At 54.6% G+C, this 12483-nt stretch overlaps 1 protein-coding gene across 3 annotated transcripts in view; it reads right to left on the bottom strand.

Moving 5' to 3' along the window:
- Positions 1 to 12483, bottom strand: part of LOC122377682 (pumilio homolog 2-like) — a 98280-nt gene that overhangs the window by 19624 nt on the left and 66173 nt on the right. For all 3 annotated transcript variants that reach the window (XM_043358003.1, XM_043358004.1, XM_043358005.1), the window contains one exon: positions 2779 to 2860. In XM_043358003.1, coding sequence (XP_043213938.1) covers positions 2779 to 2860 — 82 coding nt within the window. The remainder of the gene's footprint in view (positions 1 to 2778; positions 2861 to 12483) is intronic.

The raw sequence follows: 12483 nt of genomic DNA, 5'->3' as shown, positions 1-12483 counted from the left end.
GCAAATTGAAATTGCCATCATCGGCAATTGCTATTGCTTTAAGCAAATTGCTATATTTGATGCTCACCGGTTCCAGGTCAGGAATCATATCAAGCTTCTCGCACAAGATGTACTTGGCATCAGCCTTCCAGATTACTTGGAAGTGATCCTGTTGGAAGAAGGAATGTTCCATAAAGTTAGTGGCGGACTTGTACCTATTCAATATTTAATATCAATATAGTAACAATGGTTACACGACTCATAATCTTCACTTACAGCATTTCTTAAAAATTACCTATGTAAAGATTATAATTCTGCTGGTGATACCTATAGCCATGTGGGTAAATGTCAAGTTTAAGTCCTAAGCAGATTTCATGGATAATTTTTTCATATTCTTACATTATTTGGCCGGTACACATGGAGGTCCCCGCTTCAAAATTAGTTAATTTTGAATTTAGTGTTTCCGACCATTATTTGACATCCTGAATCCAAAAATGATACTTATATGTCTCGTAACTAAAAGAAAAACATAATCAAACCTGAACTAACCTTACCTTTTCACCTATAACCTACCAATCTACTACCTACAAACCTACAATGCAACCTAAAACTTACAGCCTAACGTAACCTAAAACATAATTTTTTTGCTGTTACAGATTTGTATCAACAGCGTCACAGTTATAGTTAGGACCTAAACTTGACATATACCTGTATTTCTTGCGCCCTAACCCACAACAACAGCAACAACAACTGTATTTCTTGCAAAGAACATGCACCTAAAATGGAAATACTTATTAATCACCAACCTTTTCCAGCATCTTGAAGCATATATAGGCCTCCGCAATAAACGAGCAAACATGAGACACGAAAAAGGCGCTTTCAGGCCCATGTCGTCCCCTATCTCCGCGTGTGTCCACTAACACGAATGACGTCACGCATGTGGGCGGAGCTATGGGCGGAGCCTAACGCACGCGGCAGTCCAAGCCGCTATATTTGAATTTATATTTTAATAGAATCTTGCCGATATTTTGGGTGAAGTCAATTTATATGGATAGCTTGGTGACAGTTTAGCTATACGAATAATATATTTATTATGGATGTGCGTATATTCAGCTTGGAATTGCAATTAAAGTTCCGCGCCGCATAGATTCGAACTCGGGACCTTTGGAATGCTGCGCGGGCACGCTAACCACTACACTACCGCGACCGCGCGGCGGCCGGCGGCAGGGAGGCTGCGGAGACATGGGGGGACATTTTACGCTTTTGTGAAAAAAGCAAAAGTTTTAGCGAAAAACACGTAATAGATAACTTGCAGAAAATTGTCTGCTCTTCCAGATAAGATACTTAGGTTTGATATATCTTGTGCAGACTTCATTCTACAGTGCTTCGAAAATCGCTCATTTACATGGGGATTGAACGGGGCTTCGAGACTTGACTCCAAATGACGTCACGAGCTGACGTCACGAAAAGGTAGAATCGCCGGACGACCCTACCTGGTATATAGGGCCTTGGGCGCTTTGGATTAAAAGGCGCGCCAGTGGCATCGGAAGAGCTGCCAGATCGGCTGAAATCCCTAGCGCGATTTCGCTTTTTTCCAAGGTGCCTAGAATTCCTCTAGGAATGGCTGAGCCCTATGGTGAATTCAAAATACGCGCGCCGGGCCGATGGAGACGCACGTGACACGACCGACCGGCCGCGATCTCCGCCCAGGAGATGGGTCCAGCACGACCGCCCTGATCACCAATGCACCAGGCGGGTCCGGCCGGCGTGTCAGCCCCCAGCCGACGAATCCGCCGCCTCGCAACAGCAGCCGTTCCATATTGAATTCGCTTCAATCAGAGGGATCAAAGAGCGCTCTGCTGCAGCTGCCTGCTTGCTGTACGACATGAGACAGCAATGTGCAATATACATTACATGAAAGCGCATGACCTGCACCATAGAACCAAAAACAAAACGAGACGTGGTTCCCCATCTATTTTCTGTGCTAAGGACATTAGACTCCCCCCCCCTCAATCGATCAAGACCGTCCTCATCAGCATCCACATCTCCATCAAGATCCATCCAAATTCCTACCCCATTCCCCACTATCATCCTACATCTCTGTCCTTCATTGACCAGCCCAGCCCAGGCGCGGATTGCAGAGAGCTGCGACTCTATTCTTGGCCGGCCGAGCTGCTGGAGCCGCCGGGCCGGCGCAGTACCTCCGAGCGGCCCCCTCCCACAATCGGACCGGCCGGCTGCAGGTCACGCCTCTCAGGAGCACTCTATCAGGTCCCCCGGCGGCCGGTCGGCAGCCTCCGCTCGCCCAGCGCCGCCTGATTGGTCTTGAAGGCAACTTTGAGTTTATGGCGAAAACCGCCGGAAACTTGGCCTTTTGGAGCACCCTGGCGGAGGCACTTTAGATCCAATGTGAGCCGCCATTTGGAGGAAAGTTTTCAGACTGCTCAATGCGGCCGTCGTAGTAAAAAACAATGTTTGGTCGCGGCCGAGTTCAGTGATACGGGCGAGTGACGACTGGCTGCTGTGTAAATATCAGCATCCGAGTTATCGCGGCTACAACTTCATTCTTATTGCTCAGTGTTGACTGAGCTACTCCCAACTGCCAGAATCGACCAGACATGCTCTATTCTGTTGAAACGACTTGGAATTTTTCATTGAATTGGATACATATTAGCAATCGTTTCCCTTCGTCGCCCATCCGCCAAAAGGTATCAATGTTCCTCCCCGCGCACTGTACCCGCACTGTGTGTGTGCTGAACGGTCCTCCCACCCTCTCCCCGTCTCCTCCGGTCCTCTCACCTGCTGGCAGCTGTCCCTGCTGCTGAGCGGCCAGGTACTGCTGCTGGGTTAACAGCTGCAGACCGCCATTGTTCATAAAACGCTGAAACGACACAAAAACACAGTCAGTGGCATGACACTTGACATTGAGCGGTGGACAAAACGGTGGGACAGTCGACGTAAAGAGGAATCGGAAATGGACAGAACAATACCATCTAGGGATGATGGGGAGCAGGGGGTATATCCCACAGTCACCAATCGACACAGACACAGACACTGACACCACACGGGAGCCTGACACCGATATGACACACGGACGCAGCTGCGTGTCATCCGGAGGACACGACACAGTGACACAGCTGTGCCATAATCTCTTGGCCGTGGCACGACATCTAGCAGGGCGCTGATGGAACAGAGAGGGTTCTGTGATGACGGTGCACTGCGCTGATGTGTAAGGCCTGCGTGATGTAGTGATGTGGTGTGATGTGATGGTATCGGTTCGGAATGGGATGGGGCGATGATGCTGCGCGGGGCCAGCGAGTCATTTCGTGGTCGCTTATCACCTGGTGATCGCATCTCGCCGGATATACGCAGGACTACAGTCCGCTAGTACCTTTTCTATCACAACGGAAACGCACAACGACAAGCAGACGGCCATAAGAACAGGCAGGCGGACAGACAGGCAGACAGACAAGACCAACCAATAGAGATGTGTCCCTCAGCAGGGCACCCCGGCATTCACCCCAACAGCACAGCCCGACATTCACCCCAGCCCCGGCAGCGCGGTGCAGATAAGCCACACCTGTTCCGGCCCACATTGTTCAGTGACGAACACACCCTCGGGCCCCGGCCGACCGTCCCTGCGCCATGTCGAACGCACCCGCCGTGTCGCAACCCGGAGATGTTACCATTCCAAGGCACGACAGATGCATAGCATGTGTCCAGCCATATGCACGGACGCGACGCGATAAAATCGTATGCAAATCGGGGTTGAAATCATATACACCAGCACACTGCTTATTAGATGGCACGCCGAGAAGTCGGGCAGATGCCTCTAAGAAAAATGACAAGCAATACCCGCAGGAAAAGTCTACACCAGCGTCTATACCTGCGGTGAGACATTGCCTACATTCCACAGATATGACCCGGTCACGACCACGACGGAAAGTTCTAAGGACGCAGCGCGGTCTGCCTTTCACCTAACCTGGCAGACAATCGGCTGGATTTTCCACCCTTGCACCGTCCACTTGATCCATCCATCGTACACCTGAGTGACACTTCTAAACCCCTCTAACCCCTTCTAACCGACCGCTACCACCTACCTCTCCCTGGAACTCGCAATCCGCCGCGCGAAACAGCGCTAAGGCGGCGGCTGATCGCACCGTAACACGACGCAAATTAGCGCCCTGCTGCGGTCTGTAATCGTTCCAAACACACGGTACCGATCGATTTCCAGGTCTCCGTGGCGCTGCAATGATACCAGTGACGGCAGAAGCCGACAAATGTGATGGGTCTGACCGAACTGACGGCGCAGCCCAGTAATGGGACACCACACGCGACCCACGCAGCCCGCGACCGCAGTTGAAAACCCGGAGTCACCCCGCAATGGCCTGATAATGGGGCGACTCCGCCCGCTAGAAATAGCATCAGAAAGCGACTGGTTATCAAATAAAGTGCAGTTGCATACCGGCAGGATTTTCTTAATCTACAGTTTGATAGTGCACAGCACAAAAGATATCTCAGGAGTCATAAAGCATGATTCAGTGCACTGGTGACAATGTAGACCAAAGTCAAACGCCAAACCACAGGACGTAGCCACATTAAAACGACGCTATTAGTAAAATTGCATTGTCACATCTGGAATTTCACGATCCGCACGGGAAACCAACATTAACAAATTACAAACTGTCTCGCCTAGCAATGCCATCAACGGTCGTCACAGCCATTATCAGCTAAGTAACTGACGCTGGATGAAACTGAGCAATCAGCCGGGGCCCATTCGGAGCTGCAACTTATTGGCAATCAGTGTCAGCGAGTGGTCGGCCGACGGACCTAATGGTCTCCCCGCAATATCAGACGGCCGGACATGGACAGGAACAGGAGAGTTCAATTGGCAAAAAGGTGAGTTTTTATCTTTGTTGGAAAATATCCTTTCAACTAGCGCTATTCTTTTTCCTTTGGAGAAGCATGTAATGACAAACCAGCGACAAAAAAAGGTTCGGGCAATACCTTCCCTACGAACGCGCGATTGGCTATTTTACAATGAAAAACATTTAAGCTCAAGGGTGTACGTACAGATTTGGCCCTTACGGCGCGTAAAAGGCAAAGCTCGTCGGCGACCAACGTTGAAAGAAGGGAATCCAAAATAGCTAGATCAGTCCTTCGGTCATTCGCCCAGCGTTTCGATTTACTGAATGCTTCATCAAATGACCCATCAAATGACCACTGACCTGTCCCCAATTTAGCTGCTTACTTCCTAACATCTCCATCGGGTGATGACGCCATTAGTTTTTAGGTGCGCGTATTGCACGAGTGATCAGCGTCCTATTCACTGCTCTCACCGTCTCTCCACTATACGGCACAGTGAGGAGTGAAGGACCCATCAGCCCGCGGCGGATCCTACCTTCCGCTGTTTGCCCTCCGTGCTGATGGGCTCATACAGCAGCGTCTGGTGGGGTGTGGCGAAGCGCCGCTCACGCAGCTTCAGGTTGTGCTCCACGGTCACCACCCCCATATCGGAGCGGGGTCCACTACCGCCGCTACCCCCGCCGGGTCAGGTCAGGTCAGGTGACACCGACCAATATCAGGTCAGATGACACCGACTAATAAACCGTCTCTGGACCGCAACCAGCTCCAACGGTCACACCTCCGCTGGTGCCACGCACACTACACCACCTTGTCACCAGTCACCACAGCCGACACCACTCTCGCCCCGGCCGCCACTGCACTGCCGGCAGGGGCACAATGCAGCCGCCGCGCGGCTCCCAATTGAGCGTCACAGCGCGCCGGCGTTGGACGGGTCTAAAGTTGGCGACCGCTGCCGCACAGGGGGGGGGGAGGGGAGGGCACGTGCCGGTGCACAGGTGCGCAGCACGCGCTGCTGTGATCAGAAGCCGCGTGCTCCGGTGATTTAGTGCACACTGAATACAGAGTAGAAAATCGTGCACGCCGGATGGAAAACAATAACCCGTCGGAATGAAGCGCAGGCTGGCAATATTGAATCACAATGCGCTTTCGGAGCAGTTATTAGCTAACGACCAAATAAACAGGTGCGTCGATTAGGGCCGATGGCGGTATACAATATGCGTGCCAATGCAGAGGGGGAACATTACCGCATGCTGACCTGAAAGTGGTCAATGTAGGATTGGCCCGGCCACAAACTGAAACCCTGGTCGAACTACTAACCGAGTAACTGCGGCGGGCACCCAGTCATCCTGACTCCCATCAATTCACGGCCGCCATTTCCCTCTCATTTTCACCTCAGCAGCACGCGTCCAATTGGATAATGACCGTCATTTGTGGAACAGCTCGGCAGCCGGCCGGAAAATGGCACCGCAGTCCGACGGAGGTGTGAGATGGTGCCACGCCGAGCCCCGCTGTGTTCCGCACGAAACCCACAGAGGCAATATGTCACGGTTAGTAAAAGCGCCCACGTGCTGCCGTAGCCACACTATCTGTGGAACTGCCAGAGCAGACTATAAAACACGGCACGAAAACACCAGCGTAGCAGAAACTAGTTAGCCGTCTTCAGCAACCACTGGCGTACGAGTATTTACGGCACACCGTCCATCCTTTGACATTACTCTCATTGCACCGTACTAAATGACCTCCTCTCTTGTCACTCTCCGTAAAAGGCACGTCCAAGGCCTGAAGCTACCACACCTCGCAGCATAACAGCCAACGGACCCGCCTACATCCTCTCCGACTCGGTACGAGTACGGTCTATATCCAGCACAGCGCAAGAAACCCGCATGCCGAGAGCGCTGCCTGCCGATGTCCTTGTCTAAACGGAGCACCCGCCCGGTGACCGAGAGAGACAGAGTGGAGAGCGAGTGAGAGTGACCGGCCGTCGGCTGTCACTCGGAGGACATCAGATGGGGGGGGGGGCACCCCCCCCCCAACGCCTTACCACCATCCTGCCTAGTGTCGTCGGCACATGAGCAACATCAGATGCATCCCTAAACGGCATGGTTATTCAGTGTGTTCCCAGGGCCCCGCATTGCACCACAGTGTCCCTGATGGGACGGCGGCCAGGAGTGTGCTCGACACCGCTGGCTGGTACGACCTTCTACCCAACAGAATAAAGCACAACGCCTACTCTAATGCCAAAGCCGACTTAACAGCTCCCAGTGTCTCTGAGTAGGTAGCGGAGGCGACAGGGGGGGTTCGCGAGCGGCTGGCAGCGTCTCCAGGCGTCTCCGAATCTCCCTCATCTCTCAGCGTCTTCCGATGGTGGGCACGGTCACACAGCGGCCCTGTCAGCAGCGGCGCCACTGCGCCTCTAATTAGGGTCCAGATCGGGGCGGCGCCAGCCATCTGGCACGTGGCACCGCCACAAAAAGCGCCCAACCCGTGCATCGGTGCGACACGGGACGACAGCGGAGACACCCCTCCGGTCGACGGGCGCGACAGAGACGCAGTGGCGACAACACCGGCGGCGACGGGTCGCCAGAGGCCCCCGGCAGACGCCACAGTCGACGGCAGCCACGGAAAAACGGCCAGCTGAACACCTGCTGCGGTCGGCCCGAATCGACCTCAACAAATCGAAAGCAAATCAATGACAAAACACACAGCACCAAATGACTGTCGCTCGCCCGAGCTGGGCTCATTTCTGTGTGATGAGCGCCACAATAGAGCAATCGAGCCGCTGAGTGATAGTGATTCGACCGGCAACAGCATCGCTCTCTGGCACCGGCGGCGGTGGCTCCCGGGCTATATTAGCGTTCCAGCGCACACAGGTCCACAACAGCGCGCTGTATCCCAATAACAGAGCACGCGGGGAGACAGCGAGAATGGAAACCAAACACAGTGGCCGCGCGGCGGCCGGCCGCGGCGCGAGCCGATCTATTATGCATAGAGCCGAGTCCGGTCCGCTGCCCGCAGTGGGAGGAGGCCAGTGGCGATCCGTCAAGGGGGGAGGGGGTGGGGTGGGGGTTGAGAGTCCCAGGGGGACGGGGAGGGGGCCACACCACGGTGCACCGAAAAACTTCCTTTAGTTCAGCTTATATTGAGATGTCGATGTTTTGAGTAGTAAAGAAGCATTAAGACAAATCTGTTCCGAGCTTTGCTGGTTTTCAGTCTAAGGTATGAAAGAAATTCTACCCCTAAATCGCAATTTATTAGTGGTGATATCTCCGATTCATTTTGGAATATTTATGCCCGCATAAGTCTTCATAAGATTTCCGCAAATCGACAATCTGACGACGCAGTTGGAGAAACGGTCTATTTAGGATACCCAAAAACTAATATCATTCCAGGATGGCACCGAAGCTGATCTAAAATAGCCAGAACAAAGTCACGCCCTTCCACTGAGAAACGGAGGCGTGGTGAGAAGCCGTGCGCCTTGGAGACAGCGCAGAACCAGGGCTGCGAGTCCCCGCTGGCGCCGAGGAACGAGGGTAGCAACTAGCACGTCCTCATGGCCTGCAGGCTCGACCCCCCCCCCCCCCTCCTCCCTGGCCAGCCGGCCCCGCCTCCATCTCGCTAAGTGGGCAACACGGCCGGTCGCTGTCAGGTCTGTGTAACAGGCCCGGTGGCAGGCGGTGCCGCCCCGGGCGCGGGGCAGCCGGACAGACTGACACGCTCCGTGGAGATGTGTGACGCACGACAGAGGGGGAGAGGGTGACGGGTGGCACCTGTGCCCGACCGCAGCAACTGTTCGGAGGTGAGCGGAAGACCGACGCGGCCACGGCACGACACGAATGAGTAGGGTGGGGTGAGCTAGGTCCCTCCAGCCTCACTTAGGTGAATTTAGAATTCAACGGCGACCTCTCTCAATCTCCAGCACTGCCACGGCCTGTCGGGCGCGGTGCTAAATCACGCCAAATGATCGCCACAACCACGGCCTTCCATTTCGACCCGAACCGGCGCCTCACAACTCACCACATTTTCACATCATCCATTACACATAACCGCCCAACTCACTACTACTGAGCGACACAAACACCTACACAACCACACTACCCCCACCATCTCACCACTACCAGACCAATAACTGAAGCCACTCAGCCACTACTACTATTCCGCGGCTCGGCGTGCCACCCAGACACCAACACCCCTCGACCACCCGAGTCGGTGGCTAGGCAGCCTCTCACGCATTCTGTTCGTGAATAGCCATCAGCCGGAACGACAGCGGCGGCGGTCGCGACGGTCGGTCCCGCGCCTCTGCTCGTCGGTTCGAGCCCATTCCGGCAGCGAAATGTGCGGCGCGTGCGACTGGGGAGCAGCTCCGACCGCCGCAGACGACGAAGGATGACGATGATTGGGCGGAATTTCACCCACTCGGCCGAAATATTGGTCTCAGCTGGGAGCTGTTCGGGAATATTAGGAAGACGGGCAAGCGGATTCATCCTGTCATTTGGCTTGTTCTATTTCATCGAGACAGGAAATGTGTCACGTATGTCGCGTGTGCGCGATGTTCAGAAGGTCGCACGTACGGAAGGCACGACGAAAGGTCTCCTAATGACGGTGGTTGGCGCACGCGGCGTGTAAAAAGCCGCCCGATTGCCACTGCAATGCGGAGAGTGCGCAGAAGACGCTCACGCGAGGCGGTATGGAGGGGAGAAATCGGCACGCTCGCGGGCCGCACAAGGCCGCAGAGCGGACACCAACTACCACTCATATACGTGTGTTGTTGAGCTCCTTCTAGGAGTCGGCCGCAGGGAAGCAGCGCCGCGGCGCGGGCCGGAACAGCCCCGGGATGATTTTACATTTCGGCCGCGCACCGGTTCGTCCAAATGAGCAGCACAGCGCGCTCGCAGGAATTTGCTCTTGAGCAATCGGGGGTCGCCGTCCGGGGCGGATGAGGCTCTCAATCACAATAGGGAGCGGTGCCCGGCTCAATAGGAGGCTGTGTACTCGTAAACTGCATCGCTGCACGCCGCCCGTTGGACGCCGGCACGTGGGGTGTGCGGGCCGGCCCTTGTCCCTGCCGCCCGCTGCGGAACTAGCGGTACACGGCGCGTCAGAGGTGTGGAGGGCTCATACGCACAACGGAGCCCTTTAGGCCGCTATTTAATGAGCGTAGGGTATGAAGCAAACATGAAAGAAACTGCGCACAACGACGTGGAAAATGATGCTAGTTCTGAGATGTTGCAACACCAAGTTAAAACCAGCAACCGGCGGACCTAGGGGCGGGAAACAGCAGGCTCATTATGCCCCTGCTTTCAACGCGCCCCTTACAGGTGACACCTCGAAAGCAGTGTATCGCCGACGCAGTATCGTGCGTTTGCATCTCAGAGCATGTCTCGCGTGTCTTTCAATATTGCATGATTTTACCCACGGTGACTATAAATTTTACCGTCAAAGGATCCTGAGAGGGGAATCGGAAGCCCTACCTATTTCCACAGTCTTTCTGAACTATGTCGCTTGTGACTTCTCCGAGGAATCCACTAGCATGCAGGCAGAGCTACGGACCACTTTTGAGACTTCTGCAACAGCAACAGAACTATACAAGCGATTCTACCCCCAACCCCCATACAGGGCGCCACCAGCCAAGACACTTTCAACGGTTCAGCATCTCTCCCGGCGAAAGTGTATCCCGCCGCGTGCTGATACCGCACGGACTCCAATATTGTCCCGATCCTATCTACGCTGAGGGATGGTTTTTGTCCCTGATACTTTGTCGTCACATGGCTGGTAGCCCGTATATGGCACTTGTATGACGTCTATCACGTTTATGATACAACTATCAGCTGTCTTATCCGTCTATGGCGGGCCGGTTCGCCGTTCCCTATACTATGACACGCGTACCCGCGCTCCTGCACCAATGCCTCTTATCTTTCAATGTGTTACCACATCGCTGCTTGTTCGAGTGAAGCCTGTTTCTCTCTCATCACTTATGCTGTTATGCCAAACACGGGAAGCTCTGCATCCCAGCCGCTTTTGAACAATCCGACCGCCACCATTCATCTTTATAACCGAGGCCGCGCTCGTACCAAATCCGCTTCACCCGCTTCCGCTCCTTCCCATCTCTTTATTCCAAACACACCACACTAACCCCCCTCTCGGCTTTAGTATCATCGCTCGTACACGGTTAAACCTCGCCGCTCGGCCCGGTGTGGCTCGCTCCCAGCACAAACACCTGTACTGCGGAGCGCCTCTCACGATCGGGAATGACCCCTGCACCCTTCACCTCCTCCTGCACGTGAGTGCGCCGCTGCGCAGGGGTCGCCGGCCGGGTGGACGCGAAGGGCAGGCAGAAGGGCACCTCAGCCTTCTTTGCGTAAGGTTGGTTACCCTGTCCGGCGCCGGAGGCGACCACGAGACTGCAGCGAGCGGCGTTCGGTGCGGCGGCAAGGGTTTAACTGGACTCTGCAGCAGGAGTGACACGCAACCCACCGCCACTGCGCGCGAGTCATCCATCACGGAAACAGCGCGGGCGATCTCCGGTGCGATTCTTCTGCGCAGATTTAGTCCAGGAGGGCACTTGTTCTTGACTAGTGCGGTCCATGTCCAACCCCATGCGGTCCTTGTCCGATTCAGTAACAATAATCCCGTCTTGGTCTGATCTTGCACAGCCTTTGTTCTTGCTACCCTTTCTCTGGCCTACTGCGTCGTTAGCTAGGCCATTTTATAGCCTCTTCTCTCAGTTCAGCACAGTCTCTCGTCCAATGGCAACTGACCAACCTGCTCTGCTGTCATCTCGCTAGGATCGTCGTGGCATTTCTGTGGGGATGTGTCCAGTGCGACAGTTTGCCTCACCTCGAACAACCCAGTAGTCATATACCTTGCACCTTATACTTTGGGACCCGGGATTCGGCCACGGCCCGGCGAAGGCGCAGCAGGAAGACGGACGGCAAGGAAGCGGTAGCCCGACGGCGTCAGTGATAATGACAATGGCGATCATTACTGCTGGTTTATGGTGCTGCGCCACATTGGGTATGCGGCGGCCGTAACTCTCTCATGTAATAGATGTCCAGAAAAGTGCATAAGAAAGAGAAATGACTAGTACGGAGTTGGATGCGTAGGGATGGGAGGTGGAACGAACACAATCGAATGTGCCGATGCATGAGTGCCAACTCACAGGCGCCTCTAGGCTTACCGGGACAGTAGTCAGACATATAGTCAGAGATAGTAGTCAGTAGTCAGAGACATCAACAACTACCACCTGTCCAGAGATCCGCAGTGCGTTCGCAATCCCAGGTGGCCCGGTCGGCTCCCCCACTGCCTCGTCCCAGCAGGAGGAGGGGAGGGAGCCGTGCCGCAGCCGTGTTCTACACTAATGGACGGGCCTTGTCGGCAGCCGACCAGCCCCTCACGGCTGAGCCAGCACAGCGCACCGCCGGGTGTTGCTAGTCGCGCCGCCGACGGCAACGGAAAATGCCGACGAGACAGGCTCAGCGGAGCGAAGAGAAGTGATAAGAGTGCGATGCCTTGAGTGGGTGGAACAACATGGAAAGTGATAAGCAAACTCGAACATAGAATGGAGGTGCCAGACCTCTCTATTGAGAAGCGTGTGATAGAGGCAATATCCCTAGTCCGCACTCAGTTTGATGCAGCCATCAG

The sequence above is a fragment of the Amphibalanus amphitrite genome, unplaced genomic scaffold (assembly GCF_019059575.1).
Source record: "Amphibalanus amphitrite isolate SeventyFive unplaced genomic scaffold, NRLGWU_Aamphi_draft 000049F_arrow, whole genome shotgun sequence".
Classification (NCBI taxonomy): Eukaryota; Metazoa; Arthropoda; class Thecostraca; order Balanomorpha; family Balanidae; genus Amphibalanus; species Amphibalanus amphitrite.
Note: the sequence above shows the minus strand (reverse complement) of the source record. Positions and strands in the feature narration are given on the sequence as shown.